At 54.8% G+C, this 19887-nt stretch overlaps 1 protein-coding gene across 1 annotated transcript; it reads right to left on the bottom strand.

The window, feature by feature from the left end:
• Window positions 1–1356: 1356 nt before the first annotated feature.
• On the bottom strand, window positions 1357–17893 carry LOC133748457 (cocaine esterase-like). The gene is made up of 12 exons (XM_062177251.1): window positions 17686–17893; window positions 13795–13999; window positions 12910–13051; window positions 12155–12288; window positions 11815–12073; window positions 11306–11404; window positions 10942–11082; window positions 10090–10188; window positions 9724–9868; window positions 9021–9158; window positions 2535–2607; window positions 1357–2110 (listed from the first exon to the last, which is right to left on the bottom strand). Exons 1-12 carry the CDS (start codon window positions 17759–17761, stop codon window positions 1924–1926), a joined length of 1698 nt encoding a protein of 565 aa, XP_062033235.1. The 5' UTR covers window positions 17762–17893; the 3' UTR covers window positions 1357–1923.
• Window positions 17894–19887: the final 1994 nt, after the last annotated feature.

The following is a 19887-nucleotide window of genomic DNA, read 5'->3' as shown; positions in this document are numbered from 1 at the left end:
CCTGTAAAAGTCCCTGGCAGGTGCACGGGGTCAGAGGAGATCCACAGGGGATGCAGGCACTTCAGGCAGCGACCTTACCCACTATGCCACAGCTCTGGCCCCAAGGGAGAGATCTTGTATCATCTGGTTTACTCCCCAAACTGCTGGGGCTGGACAAGCGAAAGCCAGGAGCCAGGAGATTCTTCTGGGTCTCCCAGGAAAGTGTAGAGGCCCAAGCACTAAGGGCTTCTGCTGCTTTCCTAGGCGCATACCCAGTGATCTGGCTTGGAAGTGAAGCAACCAGGACTCGGCTCTGTGCCTACATGGGATGAGGGCACTGCAGATGATGGCTTAACGCACTGTGACACCACTTTCCCAGGATGCACCTGTCTCTCAGCTGGGACCAGGAAGGAGAAGCCATGATGGAAACCTGGAAGTGAAATTCTGGATGGAGGGGCCATAACAATCCCTTCAATATTCCTGCAAGTGAGATCCCACCCCACGGGGTTATTCATTTAGGGCACTGCCCCCTGGGATGAGAAAGGGGAGGGCGCTCTCTGCCCCTGGCTGTGCTTGGGAATCCTCCTTGGGCTGCCTCTTCCTCTCTTCCCTCCTAGGCAACCCTGGCCCATTCATGCTGAGCATCTCTCCGTGTGTGGCGGCCCTCAGTAGGCGTGCAGGTGTGGTCACGCTCTCTCTCCTTGAAATAAAAGCTGCTTGTGTGCACTGCCTGTGGCTGCTGCTGCTTTGAATCCTCTTCTCCATGGGACCAGAACCTTGAGTAAAATGTAAGACCCAGGGTCCATACCTTCCCCACTGGGCACCCAGCAAGGTAGATGTGGTCCTGTGATAGCAGTGTGTGTGGGGGGGTCAGCCTGAGTGTAGGAAACATCAGGCTCCCTGCAGGAAGGAGGAGCAGCCTGGGCACGGGAGCACCCAGGGGAAGTGGACCCTGGCTCATGAAGGCTGACTTTATGCCTCCTGAGAACTGGCCTTGACCTCTGCTCAGCCCAGGGCTCTCTCAGCCACCATGGCCAGGGATAGCCCAGGCCAAAGTCCAGAGGGAGATACATTATCTGTGTACCCCACTTGGGTGGCAGGGGCCTAAGCACTTGGGCCCTCCTCTGCTGCTTTCCCAGGTGCCTTAGCAGAGATCTGGATCAGGAGTGGAGCAGCTGGGACCTGAACTGTCGCTCATATGAGATACCAGCGACATGGGTAGAGACTTAACCCCCTGTGCAAAGCAAAAGCCCTACACTCCAGGTTTACTGCATCAATGATTCATGGTATCCCAGTGTGGAGGTAAGCAGGTGTCTCTTGAGAGCTGAGGGTCTAAGGAAATGTGGCAGGTTCACTCAGGTGAATGTGACTCAGCCGTGAAAGGCCTGGAACCCTTTATTTGTGCTGCATGGATGGGATTGAGGGCGCCACACATGGCAGCCTGCAGGGACGAAGGCACATTGAATCGTGGAGTCCAGGTCCTCTGTGGCCACTGAGAGATATGAGATCACAGGGCATGCTGGGAGGAGGAGGAGGTGTCTTTAGGCACCCAGGAGTGGGCAACAATCCCCAACGCAGCTCCCTCCATGTGGGAGGGTCTGGGGCTGGGAGGAGAGGAGGGGGAGAGTGTAGAGAAGGTGGAGGGGGAAAGAAGCAGGAGGGGCCCATGGCCCAGTGGGTGCTGAGGAAGCTGGGCAGGCACTGGTGTTGCCCAAACAGGCTCCATGGAGGTGTACTGGGTGCTTCTCACACAAGGGGCCCCAGGGCAGGCTTGGCAATGAACCTCAAGACGTGGGTTCTCTACAACAATCTGCTGAGTGGAGGGAGGCCAGCAGGACTGAGTGGCCACGAGAGTGCTGAATGCATGGCACCTCCATGGATGTGTTGAGTGCATCGGGGCCCCACCTGCACTGGAGCCCCTATCCCCCACCTCCACACTGGCAGCTACAGCTCCATGTGCTTCTGCTCAGAGCCCCTTAGCTCCTGGACCCTCTGGGGCAGGGTGTGGGTCCAGAACTGGAACCTGTGGGCCTTCAGGGCCTGGCCCACTGCAGGCTGCACGTTCAGCTGCAGGTATCGCTCCTCCTGGTTGAACACGGGCCAGTGCGGCAGGCCCTCGCCGTTGGGGTTCCTGTAGACAAGACGTCAGGGAGGGGGCACCACGGTCACTCTGAGCCCTGCCCAGCCCAGCCCTGAGCACCTATCTGGGGTCTGGCCAGGCCAATTGCAGGCAGGAAGGGTGGGGAATGTGTTTCCAGAAGCAGAAGAGCAACACCTCCCCCTAGAGTCAGCCCCCCGTGGGGACCTGGCATCCTGACCTGGCCTGTCCCTCCCCCACAGGAAGCCTCTGGGCAGAGCAGCTCATGGCCCACCCCAGGTCACTAGGATATGGGAAGAGTGTGCATGGTCCTCAGGGCCCCTGTGAGTGCCAGTGGGTCCTGCAGCTGGGGAGGGCGTTGTCACATGATTTAGGACCCTGGATGCTGGTGAGATCCCCACACAGGAGGGAGGGCAGAGGGTCCCAGGTCTTTGGGGAAATTGGGGGGTCATCTCACCCGTTGCGAGCAAAGTTGGCCCAGTACTTCATCACCCTCCTGCTCAGCAGCTCCTCCTCCTCAGTGAGAGGCACTGCAGAGGGGAGGGGCAGGGTCAGCTGGGGCCACCCCAGTCCCTCTGCCCCCATCATGCACCACGCTCCCAGTCCAGGTGGAGCTGACCCTCGGCTGTCCTACACTGGTTCTCTGCCCCCTCTCTTCATTCCCAGGATCCGAACCCTCCCCTGACCAAGCTCCCTTTTCTCTGTGCAGCCTCCCGCTCAGTGGACACAGGCTCATTTCTGGCTCAGCCAGGGGAAGTCCTTTAGAAAACAAACACGCCTTGAAACACCTGCCGCTACTCCCTGGCAGGACCCCTGTGGTGGAATAAGAAGGCCATGCCAAGGTGGCCGCTGGCAAGCGAGCGTCAGTTACTCAGGAATGGCTTTGAAACCTACCTGGCAACGGAGCCTGCCTGGCAACAGGCTGTGATTAGATGGCTTTGTTAACTGCCTTGCAACAGGCTGTGATTGGTTGGGGCATAGACCGCCCCTTGACCGGATTGGCTGGTCTTGGCTATATAAGATGTTGTACCAGCTGAAATAAACGAGTCTGCGGGCTGCTCGCCTCAAGCCTGCTTTCACCCGACTCCCGGGGTCTGTGTGGTGACTCCGCGCCTCTTGCCCCACCACCTCTTGCCTCTTGCCCCACCACCACGCTCCTCTTCTCAGAAACGAATCCACTGCAACATTGTTGAGAAATCAACTGCAACATCTGGCGCCCCAACGTGACTGAGAGAAAGACAGCCTGTCGGACTCTGCAATGTCCGCCCTGGATTTCGACAAGAAGGCCCCTCGGTGTTTTGTGTGCTGTTCGGTTCTGTGAGGGTGAGCACAGAACCCCCTCCTACGCCCCTTTCCTTGTCCTTGTCCTCGGTCTAAGTGACCCCAGGTTAGCACACACCGCCCAGAAGCGTACGTCGCTTTACTTTCGGTTCGCCCGGCGAATTCACATAAGGGACTGATCATCCCAGAATTCAGGACCAAGTCATCTTCCCTCACTCGAGAGAGGTGATGCTCCGGAGACACCGTGTGGGCATACGGCCTTGACCTAACGAATCGAGGAAGTTGCCCACTAAGCACAGGACATACGTACGATCTGATACACCACTGTCTGTTTGTCTAACGTAGGGAAACCTCCTGCAAAATGCCATCAACAGCTGAGGTGCTAGGAATTTGCTTTGTTATGGCAGCAGTGCTGTGCGTGTCTTTCCTTTGGCTAGAGTTGGTGTGTCGTGCCACTCTTAAGCACTCAGACATGGGAAAGATACACCCCTCACAGAAGCGCACACAGATTACCAAACATAGTGAATCTGTGAGTTGTAAGAGCCTGACACTCCAGGCGTCTGTCTCACAGACAACAGTTGATGACTTAGGGAGAGAGAGCTTCATCGGTGAAAATGACAATGTAGCATACAAGATAGCAAACAATGTAGCAAACAAGGTAGCAAACAAGGTAGCAGTGCCTAGTCAGCCACCCTCCATATACCCGTGGGATGAATTTAGAGGACCTCGAGACAATAACCCATGTGAAGTCATTCCGTCCACACCCAGTGAGGATCCCAACATTTGTGGCAGTACTCGGACACCCCAAGCTCTCAGGGCAGCCGCTAGACCCCATCCCACCTGCACATTTGCTGTTAATATAGGAGCGGATGCAGAATTCAGGCCCTGGATTCCAACGCCCATAAATGACCTTACTATGCTAAAAAAGGCTTCTCAAGAGTCAGGTCCTGACTCTCCCTACTTTGAACAAGTGCTCAAACAATGGGCAGCAAACCTTCAAACTCATTTTGACTGGGTTGCACTGCTCAAAGCATGTTTGTTGAGACCACAGATTTTACAGTGGAAAGCCTCCTATCAGGAAGAGGCTGAAACTGTGGCAAGGAATAATGCTGCCTATGGAATAGCAGTAACCTTTGATATGCTTACAAGCCATGGCACCTACATATATCCTCAAGAACAGGCCCGCAATGGAGTAGTTGCCTATCTTGATCAGGTCAGAGATTTGGCAATTAAAGCCTTAAAAAATATAAATCCTCCTGGTTATAGTCAGCTCTTTAGAAACCTAGTTCAAGGCCCAGGCGAATGGTTCCCTGATTTCCTTGCCAGAGTCTTGGAGGCAGTAGAGAAAAGATTACTGCCTGGCCCCGATCAAGACAATTTGGTCAAACAATTAGCTTGGGAAGGTGCTACCAAAGAGGCAAAAGCAGCAATTGCCCCAGTCTGTAATGAAGACATTTCTAAATGGATAGTAGTCACAAAGGAGGTAAACTCTGCCGATACACCCATACAGGCCCTAACTGCAGCCATTAACAAATTGAACACAAAGAAGTCTAATGACCCTCCAGTTTGTTGGGGATGCCAGGAAATAAGATACCTACGGCGAAACTGCCTAAACGCTGAAAGACGGGGCAAGCACCAAACGCTGTGTCCCGGATGTAAAAAAGGCTTTCATTGGGCAAAAGATTGCAAGACCAAGCCTTTAAACTCCCAGTGGGGCGGCCCTCAGCCCAGCAAGTAAGAGGGAGTCCCACCATCATTAACTGGTCGATGCCCATCTTCAATCTGAGGCCGAAATTGACCCTATATTGACATTGCCTTTGTGGGTTTAATTGATACTGGAGCAGATGTTACTGTCTTAAAAGCTAGGGATGCAAGAAAAATGCAACATTGGAAGACAGCACCCGGACCTGACCTCCAAGGTGTTGGAGGATTAAAATTGGCTGATCAGGTCATTATGCCTGTAACTTGGCGAGATGACAATGGAGATACAGGAACCATCTTTCCACTAATTGCTGAGGTTTCCATGACCTTATGGGGGAGAGATGTGCTCTCACAAATGCAAGCGGTCCTTACTACGGATCACAAATCTCCACAAGCCAACAGCTTTAATGGAGAACCTACAAGTAAGATTCACCCCCAATTCTAGGGGCCACTGCTCACCTCATACAAAAGCCAAGCCCAATCCCCATTGAATGGGAAAGAACAGGAAACATCTGGGTAGAGCAGTGGCCAATAATACAACCCAAACTTAGCATCCTTAAAGAATTGGTACAGGAACAATTGGAAAAGGGACACATAGAACCCTCACTAGCCCTCATAACACACCCATTTTTGTGATACCAAAGAAACAGGGAAAATATAGGCTTCTACAGGATTTGAGAGCTATTAACAAAAATATAAGAAAGATGGGAACATTCCAGGCTGGCATTCCCCATCCAGGGTCCATTCCTAATGGATACCACATAGTTACCATTGATATCAAAGATTGCTTCTTTTCCATTCCCATTGCGGAGCAGGATAAGGCTTACTTTGCTTTTACAGTATGGGAGCCCGATTTCCAGCTCCCTGCAAAAAGATTCCAGTGGACAGTACTCTCACAAGGCATGAAAAATAGCCCTGCCATTTGCCAAAGATATGTTTCTCATGCGGCCAGCACACTTAAAGATCAGTGCTTGGTCATACATTATGTGGATGATATCTTACTTGCTCACAAGAATGCAGCAACTCTGAGTGCCTAAGTGAGACAGTAAGAAATTTACAATTTCTGGGTTTGTCTATTGCCACAGAAAAAGTACAACATTTTCCTCCCTTTCAATTCTTGGGTTATCAAATCTCCTCCCATATATCTCCAATGGGTCCAAACCTAAAAGTCAAGCATAAATACTCACTTAATAAACTTCAGCAACTATGTGGCCAAATCAATTGGCTGAAGCCCTTCCTTCCCCTAACACCTGCAGAGCTTAGACTGCTATACGATTTACTGACTAAGGGAAACAGCCCTTCTTCAAAATTCGCATTGACACCAGCAGCCAAATCCACTATAGAAAAGATCAACACCCAGTTGTCAAATTTAAAAACCTTTAGATATGACCCTAAGGTGCCTCTATTTGCCATAACCATATCTACCCTCAAGGCCCCCTTAGGAGTTATTTGGCAACAACATGGACCACTTTTTTGGGTTCACATAGCCTGGAGCAATTGTCGTAAAATAGTAAACAAAGTAGATGCCATCCTTATGATGGGACTTAAATTAAGATTTTATACCAATAAGATATTTAACACAGAGCCAGACATAATGGTCCTACCACTATCACAATTAGAACTGTCGACATGGATGCAGAATAGCACGCTCTTTCAAACTTTAATGATAAATTTCCCAGGACAGGTTGACAATCATCTGCCAGTGGACAGGCTACTCCAGACGCTACAAACCTTAGAAATAGACTATCCAAAACATGCTTTCCCTGCTAATCAACCTATACCCATGGCACCATGTGCGTTTACGGATGCCAACAAGTCACTGTTTGGAATAGTGATCAAATCTTTAACAGAAAAAGATAAGATCCATGTAGAACCCCACGGGGGATCAGTACAGTTGGGAGAAATAAGAGCAAGGTTCTACTTCTTAGCCACGATGGATCGGTAAATATATTTTCGGACAGCAAATACTCAGTACAGGTAGCAAAGATGATCCCTTTTGCAGTCTTTAACCCAACCAATAAGCCAATTGACCAGATGTTCACAACACTTAAAGAGCTGAGAACAGAAAATACCCATGGTATATATCACACGTAAGATCACATACCAGGTTACCTGGCTTTATTTTCCAAGGCAACAGAAAGGTTGATGGTCTTATCTCCTGCAACATGGCTTCCACTGGACATTTAGAACAAGCCCGTATTTTACACCAAAAATTTCATATGTCAGCAAGCAATACAAAATTGCTTTCCCCAGAGCTAACAATGACAATGAGCCAATGCAAACACCTAGTGCACTCTTGCAAGAATTGTGCACCCCTCGCCCCGTTAAGCCCACTGCAACAAGCAGGAGTGAACCCGTGAAGCCTTGCTCCTAATAAGCTATGGCAAGTGGACATCACCCACATTAACTCCTTTGGTAAACTTAAGTTTGTCCATGTGGTGGTAGATACTTATTCAAAGGCTGTATTTGCAACAGCCCCAACCAGAGAAAAGGCTAGTAATGTGATAAAGGCGGTCAAATCAGCCATGCTGGTCCTTGGTGTCCCCTGGACCATAAAGACTGATAATGGGCCAGCATATACATCACAGGAATTTAATTCCTTCCTGAAATCTTGGAACATACAGTCTGCCACAGGTATCCCATACAACCCACAGGGACAGGCAATGATTGAAAGAATTCATAAGTCAATTATAGATCTTTTACAAAGACAGAAAAACAATCATATGCCCTCAGACCCACAGCTTGCTTTGACTGAGGTCCTTTTCACTATCAATTTTCTTACTTTTGATTCCCAAGGGATCAGCCCAGCTTATAAACACTGGGGATCCTTTCTATCACAGACCCCAGCCCCTATGGTTAGGTGGAAAGACCCCCTGACAGGAGAATGGAAAGGACCACACCCTCTGCTAACCAAAGGTCGAGGATATGCTTGTATCTTTCCAGAGAATGCGGAACAGCCCATTTGGGTACCAGCCAGAAACATCAAGCCTGCAACTGACAGCCAACCAGAACCAGCTGAACAAGACTGAGACTCCGCCTTGTTAGCAGACGCACCTGCCCAATCATCCTACCCTGAGGAACTGCCCATAGCCATATCTGTTACTGTTTTGTACCCCACTAGCTCTGGTCAGCCACTCAAACGGCTCACAGCCTGTGTGTGGTCATGCCATTCCTGATTACCATTGTTCCTCATTCCTACCCCAATCTGAGCAAGCACTCCTGTGGTCTCTCGATTTGAGCACTGGTTAGTCAATGACGGGTAAGATCCCCTGGGGAGCAACCTAAGACAGGCACAGCTGCGTACGGAGACCACATGGAAATGAGATCAACAATGGTATGGTCAAGAATCATGCCTCCCGTTGCTCAAAAATAAACGAAAAGGGGGAAATGTGGTGGAATGAGAAGGCCATGCCAAGGTGGCCGCTGGCAAGCGAGCGTCAGTTACTCCAGGAATGGCTTTGAATCCCACCTGGCAACGGAGCCTGCCAGGCAACAGGCTATGACTGGATGGCTTTGTTAACTGCCTGGCAACAGGCTGTGATTGGTTGGGGCATAGACCGCCCCTTGACTGGATTGGCTGGTCTTGGCTATATAAGATGTTATACCAACTGAAATAAACGAGTCTGCGGGCTGCTTGCCTCAAGCCTGCTTTCACCCGACTCCCGGGGTCTGTGTGGTGACTCTGCGCCTCTTGCCCCACCACCACGCTCCTCCTCTCAGAAAGGAATCCACTGCAACATTGTTGAGAAATCAACTGCAACAGACCCACATGACCAGGTGGGCAGAGCAGGAGGGGCAGCTCTGGGATTCTAACCCTGGCTCAGCCCTTGGAGCCCTAGAACCCTGAACACCTACTCACCCTGTATCCCAGCCTCAGGCTCCCCATCTGTGCAGTGGGGGCAACACCCCCTTGGGGCCTTTTAGGGCCCTGGCCTGCCTCCAGGGAGGGAGGGAGGCTCACCTTGGCGGTTTACAAAGAAGATCCCAAAGACAAAGGCCAGCTCATCCCCGTGGTCAGCCTTCACATGGGGCGGCTTCTTGTCCTTTAGGAAGTGGGGCCGGTGCTGGAACTCATAGAAGTAGACGGGTGCGTGGGGTCCTGGAGGGACAGAGGGGCCGATGCTGGGGCTCCACTTTCTAGTGCACACCTGGCTGGATCTGGCCCAGGGTGCGGTAGTGGCTGGGATGGGATCATGGCCTCGGGTAGCTTTGGGAAAGTCACCAATGCTCACTCACCTCCCGTCTTCTGTGCACGATGGGGGAGGCACCTTGGGATTTACTGAGATGGGGCCATCACAGGCCAGGCTCTCAGGGACCACAGGAAGAGTGGGAGGGGAAGGGCATCTGGGGCAGTGGTTACGAAGTCACTCGGGACAGCTGCTTCCTACTAATGTGCAGGAGGAGGCAGCAGGAGATGGCCCTGCCACTCATGGCCGAGACCTGGATTGAGTTCTGGGCTCCTGGCTTTGGGCTGGGCCAGCGCTGGCTGTTTCAGGCATTTAGGGGAATGAACCAGCAGGTGGAAGAGCTCTGTCTGTTTTTCTGTGTGCTTCTTTCCTTCCAAATAAACTCTAAGAATGTGGGTAGGGACCTGGGCAGGACAGACCTCTCATAGCTCTGAGCTATGCCCTTGACTGTCAGGCCTGGGCCACAGACGAACTCACGTTGAAGATGGGCCACTTGGAGCGCAGGCATCACGAAGAGGCCGTCTGCCATCATCTCCTGGAACTGGGCCTTGAGGGTCTGGGGGTCCTCACTGTCCCCCATGTACTCCTCCATCAACACGTCCCCAGACTCAGGCGGCAGCATCTGGCCAGGTGGTGGGGAACAGGCAGGGGAGGCAGACTCAGGGCAGGGAGACGGTGGGCTCAGGGGTGGGAACTGGGTCCTGGAGTGGGACAGGGAACGGGGGGAGGGCCGGCTCCGGGATGCCTCCCTGCCCCTGCCCAGGCCCACAAAGGTGCATTTGCCACAGCTTTGCATGAGCAGGATTCCCCTGCCCAGGCATGGGGCGGGACCCGGAGCCTCACCAACTGTGCTAAAGATGTCCTCAGAATGGCCCGCATGGCCTCTCGGTCGACGTCCTTCTGGGAGTCCAGGGTCCGTGTGTTCTGGGGGGGTTGATGAGCCTGTTAGGTGGGAAGTTGGAAGTTTAGCCTCTGTGTGTGTGAGCAGGGCCTGAACCCCAGCATCTACTGCGGAAGCCCCAGAAGCCCAGCATCCTGCACTTCACATCCTGCCCAGACCCTGATAACCTCCCAGGTGTCCCAGCCCTTCCCCCAAGGAAAGCTCCCAGGAGGATTCTGTCTCATCAGGACCAGATGGGTTACGTGACCGGATAACACGGGGCAACAAAACCTTCTCAGACACCCTAAGGGGAGCCCCTCTGCTCTGCACAGTGCCAGCAAATCTGGGGAGGACTTTGCTAATTTTCACCCAACGAACCCTTCCTAAGAGCCCCATCGTTTGTCCTGAAGAAGAGGGGGAGGTGGGTAAACAGGCTCCCTTAAACACCGGGAATCGAAAGTAGGACTGCGCGCTCAGCCCTCTGCCTCTCAGCGGAGATGCTGCCTGGCCTGCCCAGGTGTGTTCTCTCCACTCAACCATGGAACCTCGCTCTCCCCAGTCTGCGCGACTGGGCGCTCTCTCTCTGTCCCGTCCGTTCTGATGGATGCCCTATCCCCAATAAAGCCATGTCCTATCCCAAATAAAGCCTTGTCACTTCACTCTCTGTCTCACGCCTGGATTCTTTCTCCCATGAAGACAAGAACCCCATGGCTTCCACAGCCTTTTCTCCGGTGACAAGCCTAGAGCAGCAGAGCCCTGGGATCCCTGAACTGACAGAGTCCTGAGTCCCCCAGGGGCGTGGAGCTCAGCCTCACCTTGGGGAGGATCCAGCCATACTCATCGTTGTTGACACCAATGATGCTGGGGATGGGTCGGAAGTCCGATGACGCCAGCAGCTCCTGGGGGTGCCTGGGCAAGAAGGCCCCGTCCACCACGCCAGGGATGGATCTGAAGGCCTAGGGAGGCAGCGAGGTCAGGTCCCAAACATCTTCTGATGCCTTCCACTCCTTCCTGGCTCATGGTCATCTTCACGCCCAGCCCAGCAGGGCTCATGCCTGACTTGGCTGTCCTGGTCTCCACTCCCCATCCAGGGCTATGAGGACAGCAGGCATGCAGGCCGGGGAGCAGGATGAGCACCCAGGCCTGTGACCACCCCCACCTTTGTGAATTCGGCCCGACCTTGGTGATGGCCAGCATCTCCTCTTCACTCTTGCCCCGCAGGCAGCGCACCAGGGCCTCGGAGTTCACCTGGCCACAGCCAGACAGGTTGGCCACCATCTGTAACGGGACCACACAGGGGCTGGCACACCTTTTCAGGAGGGGAGGGGGAGTCTGCCCAAAGCCGTGGCTGGGGGCAAGTGTGCCCCCGTCTCCCAGGGTGCTGCAGCTGTGAAATGGTTCCAGCTATGCCGGTACTCAGTGTCTCAGCCAGAGGGACCCGCCACCTGCCTAGACGATTCCACCCAGCAAGGGAGCCCCAGCGTGGCATCTTAGCAGGACACAGAATCGAGCTCTACCACGGCAGAGGTGTGTGGACTCTGACCCCCAGCCCCTCATCCCCGGGTTGATGGCAGTTCCGGAGGCACCCTGATGTTCCTTGTTGTACCCATTGAACAGAGACTGACACAGAGGCTCTGTGAGGGAAGACAGGAGCAGCAGGCCTGGGCAGGCCAGTGGAGGACACTCACTGTGGAGACCACCTCCGATGAGGTGGTGATGAGGGCAGGCAGCACGGCCACCCCACTCTCCATGATGGCTCTGTGGAAGAGACCCTGGGACATGGGTGACAGCACATGTGAGGACACACTTATGGCACCTGCAGACTCGCCGAAAATGGTGACCTGGGCAGGGTTGCCTCCAAAGTGGGCGATATTCTGCTGGACCCAGTGCAGCGCGGCCACTTGGTCCAGGTAGCCCCAGTTGCCGGTGGCATGCTGGTCTCCAGTGCTGAGAAGTGGTGGGGACAGGGGTCACAGGGCTGTCCTGGTGCCACTCATCCCACAGTGCCCACCGCAGCCCCAGTCTCACCTGAAGAAGCCCAGGACTCCCAGGCGGTACTGGATGGTGACCACCACCACATCCTCAAATGCCGCCAGCGCAGAACCGTCATACATCGAAGCCATGCCCGAAGTCAGCCCGCCACTATGGATCCACACCATCACCTGGGCAAAGTCAAGGCCAATACCACAAGGTTCCCACCCAGCCCAAACCCCACCTGGATACCACCTGGACTACCCTGTGCTTGGCTCTGCACCTGCTCAGGGAAACAGAGCTCCAGTCAGACTGCAGGACCTAGGTCATTGAATTCTTTCAGAAAAACAGGCCACTCACATTGTTGGAGCCCCTCCTCAATTATCAAAGTCTTGCTCTGTTCCTCCCAGCACCTCCATGTGTGCAAAGAAAGGAGTGTCTTCCTGACTGCTCCACTTGAATAGTAACCAACAGCCCAGGACCGTCTTCAACACAAACAGTCCATGACGCGTACTGGGGAACAACCAGCATGGCCCTTGGGCACCGAAGTGATGCTCCTGGCTGCAAATTGGTTGGGTGAGTCCTGGGTCCAACACAGGGCCACCTTCTGTGACCTCTGGGAGCAACCGGGGCTCTGGGACCCCAAGCCTAGAGGTCAGCTGCCCACCAAGGGTAAGAAGCACCTGTTGGAGCTGACAGTGCGAAGCTTCTCACTGGGCCATAATGAGGAGGGATCCGAGCCAACCTTGTCTTTTTTAATCTTCTTGCAAAAGAAATGTCTGTCCCTCCCCGAGAGGATCCCGGTCACTCACAGGGAGGCTGGAGCCCTCATGGGTGTGGGCCGGTGTGTAGACGCTGAGGTACAGGCAGTCCTCCGACACGGGGGTGGGAGGCAAGGCCGTGTTAAAGAGGAACTCGGTTGCCACGGTCATTACAGCTGCATCCTGCAGACACCTGGCGGCCACCATGGCGACAGTCAGCTCAGGGCTTGTGCAGGGCCCCCCTCAATGCCCCCTTCCCCTGATATCCTGCTCACACGTGACTCTCCTCGGGAGTCCCTTTGCACCACATGCCAGGCCACAGCCCCGGGGGAAGCTGGGACAGTACTTCCAGGGAGGTCCCACAGTTGCTGATGGCCTAGGGTGATCTTGACTCTACGGGGACCCCATGGGAGCAATTGACTTCATCCCTTGTCTTAATTCTAGACTCTCAGGGTGTCACATCATCCCATAGTCTCCATATAAGAATATAAGTCCCATGTCCGTAGATTCGGTGACTGTGGACATTGGGTCCCAGGGAGACCCCATTGGCGTCCTCCTCAGAGATATGCAGGATCTGCTGATGCAGTCAGGGGCAAGCTTCCTGGAGGCAACTGACGACACCCTCCCACCTGCCCGGAGACAGCGCCCCCTGGTGGCAGAGAACATGGGCAGAACCTGAATGTCCGCATCTGCTTTTCTAGTCGGCACCTGGAGCTTAATGCCCTCTGATTCCAAGTCCAGAGCCAGGAGCCTGGCAAAGCCCAGTGCTCTTGTGAGCCTCAGCTGACTCACTGATAACTCACGTGGGGCCATCACCCACAGGGAACGCTGGTTATGGGAATTCTACAGGACAGCTGTCGAGGCCCAGAAAACAGAGGATCAATCCCACAACCTCCACATAGGGCAGGAGCTTCCCTGGGCCCTGGGAGCGCTTACATGGCTGGATGGGAGGTCCCATCCCTCACTCCACTCCAAGCTTCAGCAGGTTCAGGAGGTGCAAACCGCAGCGGCCCCAGAGGTGGCTTGGCAAAGGGAATTCCCAGGAAGGTGTGGACGCCCGCATCGGTGCCTTCCACGTGGACCAGGCTCCCGCGCACTTGCCCCGTGTGTGTGTTCCGGATGGGGCTGGCAGAGTCGTGGCCTGTGGGCAGAGAGGCGCATCAGGTGGAGGTACCAATCAGATGCCCACCCCACTGCTGCTGTTGCCATCTCCTTGGCATCGGCACCTCGGTCTTGCCATGGCCTTGAACCTACAAACACTGACACTCACAGACCACCCCCTCACACACCTCCGCCATGCCAGCAGTGCCAGCCCTGGTCCCAGCCCAGGACATCCCACAGCTCATGAGGCTCCTGGAGCTCTTGCACCCTCACTGAACACTAGGAGTTCAGCGGAAGGTGATAGCCCTGGGGGTGAGGAGACTGCCCTCAGTCACAGGAGGTAGAGCTGTGAGCTCCAGACTGACCAGGCTCCCCTGCTAGGAGGCTCATCGCCAGGCAGCAAGAAGGGAAGAAAGGAAGCGTCCTCTAGGGGGCGGTGTGGTGGCGCTCGGGTTTATCTACAGCCTGCATGGCCAGCATCTCCTATCACAGTTCCATCCTGGCTGCTTCACCCAGGATCCAGCTCCCTGCTCATGGGTTTGGGACGTAGTAGAACCGCCCAGCGCCTGGGCCCCTGCACCCTCCTGGAGGACCTGGATGGCTCCTGGTTTTGGACTGGCCCAGCCCTGACTGTTATGCATCTATGTGGAGTGAATCAGAGGATGGGAGATCTGTTTTCCCTTTCTCTCTGGAGCTCAGCACTTCCAATAAATAAGAAATCTTTCAAGAAAAAAACAAAACATCTATACATTATTTTTAAAAATATATCAGTAAAAAAAACAGAAAGAGAGCATGCTCTATAAAAGAGATGGCACTGGTGCCATGAATGCAGGAAGGAGTGACCGTACCCAGGACGGGAAAGCACAGCCTGACCCCGGGACCAGCGAGGGAGGAGGTGACAAAGTCACCTAATGGGGAAAGTCATGGATCAGTAAAGAGTTTCTACAAATGAATAAGAACATTGTAGCCACACATCATAAAATAGGTGTAGGGACCCGAACTGTGGCATAGCAGGTAAAGCTGCCATCTGCAGTGCCAACATCCCATATGGGTGCCAGTGTGAGTTCTGGCTGCTTCACTGTCCATCCAGCTCTCTGCTCTGGCCTGGGAAAGCAGAAGATGGTGCAAAACCTTGGGCCCTGCACTCACATGGGAGACATGGGAGAAGCTCCTGCCTTTGGATTGGCTCAGCGCCAGCCATTGCAGTCAATTGGGGAGTGAACCAGGAATGGAAGACCTCTCTCTCTCTCTCTCTCTCTCTCTCTCTCTCTCTCTCTCTCTCTTTCTGTCTCTCTCTCTCTATGTAATTGCCTCTCTGTAAATCTGTCTTTCAAATAAAATGAATCTCTCAAAAAAAATATAAGGTGTACAAATATGCACATAAACCTGAGGATCTCACAGAAATGAAGAGATAATGCACAGGTTCCAGACTACCTCACTGGCTTCTTGTTTGTAATTTGTATTCATTTATTTGAATGAGAGACAGAGACACACACAGAGAGACAGAGATGTCCTGGTGCTGGTTCACTCTCCAAATGCCCACCACAGCTGGGACGGGGCCCTGATAGCCATGAGCCCTGAACTCAATCCGGGTCTCCCACGTGGGAAGCAGGGATCAGTACCGGAGCCCACCTGCTGCCTCTCAGCCTGCACGTCAGCAGGAAGCTGGAGTCAGGAGGTGCCGAGGCGGGACCCGGGCACAGGGCTCAGGGCTGGGGCGTCCCCAGCGGTGGCTCCACTGCTGCTCCCATGCGGCCCCTCATGACCTATGTTGTGCCTCGAATCAGATATGAAAAGGTCGAGATGTTCTACGGTGAGGACTCAGCACCACATGCTGGTCTTGCCAAAAAAAACAAAAAACAGAAGCAGAACCCTAACAGGTGAACCTGATGGCGCCTCTAGGCTAGAATTCCTGTGTACAGAGGGTGAGGGGACAGAGGAACGGCCAGAAGGCCCCACAGGGACAGTGCTATCCTCTCCAAAGAGCCAGGAGCACAGCGAGGCAGAGGGGGAGCTGAGCGTGAGGGAGACTCAGAAACACACGGCCAACCTCACAGGGGTGCAGAGCGCTGGGCGGGGGTAGGGAGGGGGACCTCTGGGCATGGCTGGTGTTAGTGAAATGGGACAACTGCTCTGGGAACCCGAGGGGCAGTCCTTCAACTTAACTTGGAGCTCCACCCGCCCTGCAAGTCCCACCCTTGGCACTGCAATAGCAAGGCCGCTGGGATGCTGCCCTCCTAACACAGTGGCGTCTGAGGGTGACCGTTGAGGGGAGATCTCTATCTCACTCTGTCTCTCCCTCTTTCCCTGTCTCTCTGCCTTCAAACCAGCAGAAATCAGTCATCCTAGGCCATGAAAGCTGACTCCTCCCCGGAGAGGAACCTCCCATGTCACAGTAGGCGATGCCCGGCCACAAGGGTGCTCTGGGCCCTGGGTCAGGGAGAGGAGAGCCTGGCCCCGGAGCGGGTGAGTAAACAGCGCCTCTGTCCTGAGCTGGTCCCGACCTTGTCCTTGTCATTCGCCCCAACCATGGAGGACAGAGTGACTGCAGCAGCAGCTCCGGCTGTGAGGCTGACAGTGAGCTGGAGCTCAGCAGAGTCCACGGAGGACAGGGGCGGCTTCCGTGCAGACGCTGCCGCGGTTCCTGCCCCGGACACGCACAGCGACTCCCACGGACCTTGGGAACAACTGCTCCCTCTCTGAGTGGGGACCCAACCCCAAATACTATTTTATTGGGAGCCACTAACGATGTGGGGGAGACTTCTTTCTGGAAGGTCCTGGTTGCCGGGAGAGCCTGGGCAAGGGCAGGGCAGGCAGGGAGCCCGTGGGTGAGCATGGAGGAGGAGGAGTGGGGACTGTGCTGGCAGACTAGAGAGGAAAAGGGTTGGGGAGAGACCTGGCTTTTCGTGAATTCTTATTTTCTTTAGAGTTATTTTTTGGAAAGGTCAATTTAGAGAGCGAGAGAGAGAGAGATAGAGATAGAAAGAGAGAACCCATGTGCTGGTTCAGCTTCCAAATGGCCCCAACCCTGTCCTCAGCCAGGAGCCTTGAACTCCATCAGGGTCTCCCACGTGGGAGCATCAGGTGCCTGGGACAAAGCCATCTTCCACTGCTCTCCCAGGCACATCACCGGAAGCTGCACTGGAAGCAGAGCAGGCAGAGCTGGAACCAGTGTTCCCACGGGACGCCAGTGTCACGAGTGCTGACTGCTCTGCAATGCCAGTTCCAGTCTTGGGCCTTTGGAATGAGGAGATAAAGGCTCCACGACACACCCAGGAGTGGTGCCCTCTTGGCCTGAGCTCCCAGAATGCCAGGCCCGGAGGCGTGGTCAGCCTTGCCCTGGAATCCAGCCCAGGAGGACCCCTGCCAGGTGCACAGGGTCAGAGGAGGCCCTGGCAGACACACAGCCCAGGGCAGGTTCGTCATTGTCCTGGGGAGGGCACAGTCACCACAGCCTCAAGCAAGGGAGGGAAAGGACCCCATTTCCCACCCCCCTTCCTGTCCTGGCGGCCAACCCTGACCAGCGCTGCTCAGAGCCTTCCTGCTGGGCTCACTCCTCCGTGCCAGGAACCTCAAGAGACCATGGTGGGCGCCCAGGTCCCGGGCTGTCACCTCCGCCAACTCCAGCCTCCCAGGTACTGCCCTCCTGTGCTCTCAGGCTCTAACTGCAGGATTGGGTAGATCTGACAAGGGTCCCTGTCTCTGTCTCTACCCCGGAAACCTCACCATGACCCGGGTCGAGGAGCAGCAGGAGCCCGCAGACCACAGGGCCGAGCCGCGCGCCCCTTTGGTGCAGCCTCATGCTCCAAGGAGGCCCGCGTGTGCACCTCTGTGTCCTGTAGGCTGCACCCAGTGCTCCAGGCTGGGATCAGGGCTGGGCAGGAAGCAGGCGGGGCACACCGCAGGGGCGGGGCTTGAGGGCCTCTGGTGAGAGTGGACTGAGAGAAGAGAGGACAGTAGGGACCCAGGCATGGCCGCCTCCCCTCTCACCGGGCTCCTCGGGGGTCCAGGGCCCTCACCTCAACCCTGGAGTCACCAACTTCACTGTCCTTGCCGTCTTAGTCCAAGATGGTGTAGGCATACAGGAGGCAGAAGACCAGGGCGCCTTCTAAGGGGAATAAACCATTAAAAAAGGGATTTATTTACTTTTTATTTATTTGAAAGGCAGAGTTAAAGAGTCAAGAGAGACACAGAGAGAGATCTTCCTTCTACAGGTGCAGTACAAACGTCCAGGGCTGGGTCAGCCCAGCACCAGGAGCCAGCGGCTTCTTCTGGGTCTCCCAGTGAGTGCAGGGGCCCAAGCACGGGGGCTTCTGCTGCTCTCCTAGGCGCATTAGCAGAAAGCTGGATCGGAAGTGAAGCCGCCGGGACTGGCTCTGTGCCTACATGGGATGAGGGCGCTGCAGATGGTGGCTTGACTGCTCTGTGCCACAGCCCCTGCCCAGGGATCACCTGAGCCCAGGCTGGCAGGTGTCACTGCCCCGGATCCTGGAAGCTCCTCCTTGGTTTCCAGGCTGGTTGCCCACTGGGTCCAGGCCCCTCCTCCATCCTTTCCCGACTCTGCCCATCCCCTCCCTGCTCACTCAGGGTCCAGGTTTTGAGAGGCAGTGACCATGGCACTAACTAAGTACTGAACCCAATGTGTGCTGTGTCCCCAGCTTCTTCTGAGACACAGTTCTGTTCTCTCCTTGACAGTGAAAACCTGCTGGTCCTGATACATGGCAACCAGGCAGGAAGAACAATGGGAACTGGGGAGCTGGAACTTTGCCAGCCCTGCATTGTAACTTTATCCCTTTGCTAGTCAGTCTTTTACACCACTTTCCCAGGATGCACCTGTGTCTCAGCTGGGACCAGGAGGGAGAAGCCATGATGGAAACCTGGAAGTGACATTCTGGAGGGAGGGGCCACAACAATCCCTTCAATATTCCCACAGGTGAGATCCCACCCCACGGGGTTATGCATTTAGGGCACCGCCCCCTGGGATGAGAAAGGGGAGGGCGCTCTCTGCCCCTGGCTGTGCTTGGGAATCCTCCCTGGGCTGCCTCTTCCTCTCTTCCCTCCTGGGCAACCCTGGCCCATTCCTGCTGAGTGTCTCTCCATGTGTGGCGGCCTCAGTAAGCGTGCAGGTGTGGTCACGCTCTCTCTCCTTGAAATAAAAGCTGCTGGTGTGCACTGCCTGTGGCTGCTGCTGCTTGTGTCAGTAGGAAGTCAGAAACTTAGTCTGTGTGTGTGTGAGAAGGCCTGCATCCCAGCACCCACTGTGGAAGCCCCAGAAGCCCAGCATCCTGCACTTCACATCCTGCCCAGACCCTGACAACCTCCCAGGTGGTCCCAGCCCTTCCCCCAAGGAAAGCTCCAGGGAGAACTCCCTGCTCAGGACCAGATGGGTTACCTGACCTGCTAACACGGGGCAACAAAACCTCAGATGCCAAAGGGAAGCCCCTCTGCTCTGCACAGTGCCAGCAAATCTGGCGAGGAATTTTCTGATTTTCACCCAACAAACCCTTCCTGGGGTCCCCAACCTTTTTCCTGGAGGAGAGGGGGGGTGGGTAAACAGGTTCCCTTAGAAACCAAGGGATTCCAGACTGGGCGTTCAGCCCTCTGTCTCCCTGCTGAGCCCCCGCCTGGACTGCCCAGGTGTATTCTCTCCACTCATCCCTGTCACCTCGCTCTCCCCCGGTCCCAGTGACTGGCGCTCTCTCTCTTTGTCCCTTCATTTCTGACAGATGCCCTGTCCCCAAGAAAGCCTTTGCTCTCTGTCTCATGCCTGAATCCCTCTTGTGTGAAGACGAGAACGCCATGGCCTCCACGACCTTGTCTCCAGTGACATTTCGATTTCTCATCTCCATGGGGACAAGAACCTTGGGTAAAATGTAAGAACCAGGGTCCATACCTTCCCCACTGGGGACCCAGCAGGGTAGGTGTGGT

Source organism: Lepus europaeus, chromosome 19, assembly GCF_033115175.1.
Source record: "Lepus europaeus isolate LE1 chromosome 19, mLepTim1.pri, whole genome shotgun sequence".
Lineage (NCBI taxonomy): Eukaryota > Metazoa > Chordata > Mammalia > Lagomorpha > Leporidae > Lepus > Lepus europaeus.
The sequence above is the reverse complement of the archived record's forward strand: the minus strand, read 5'-3'. Positions and strand labels throughout refer to the sequence as shown.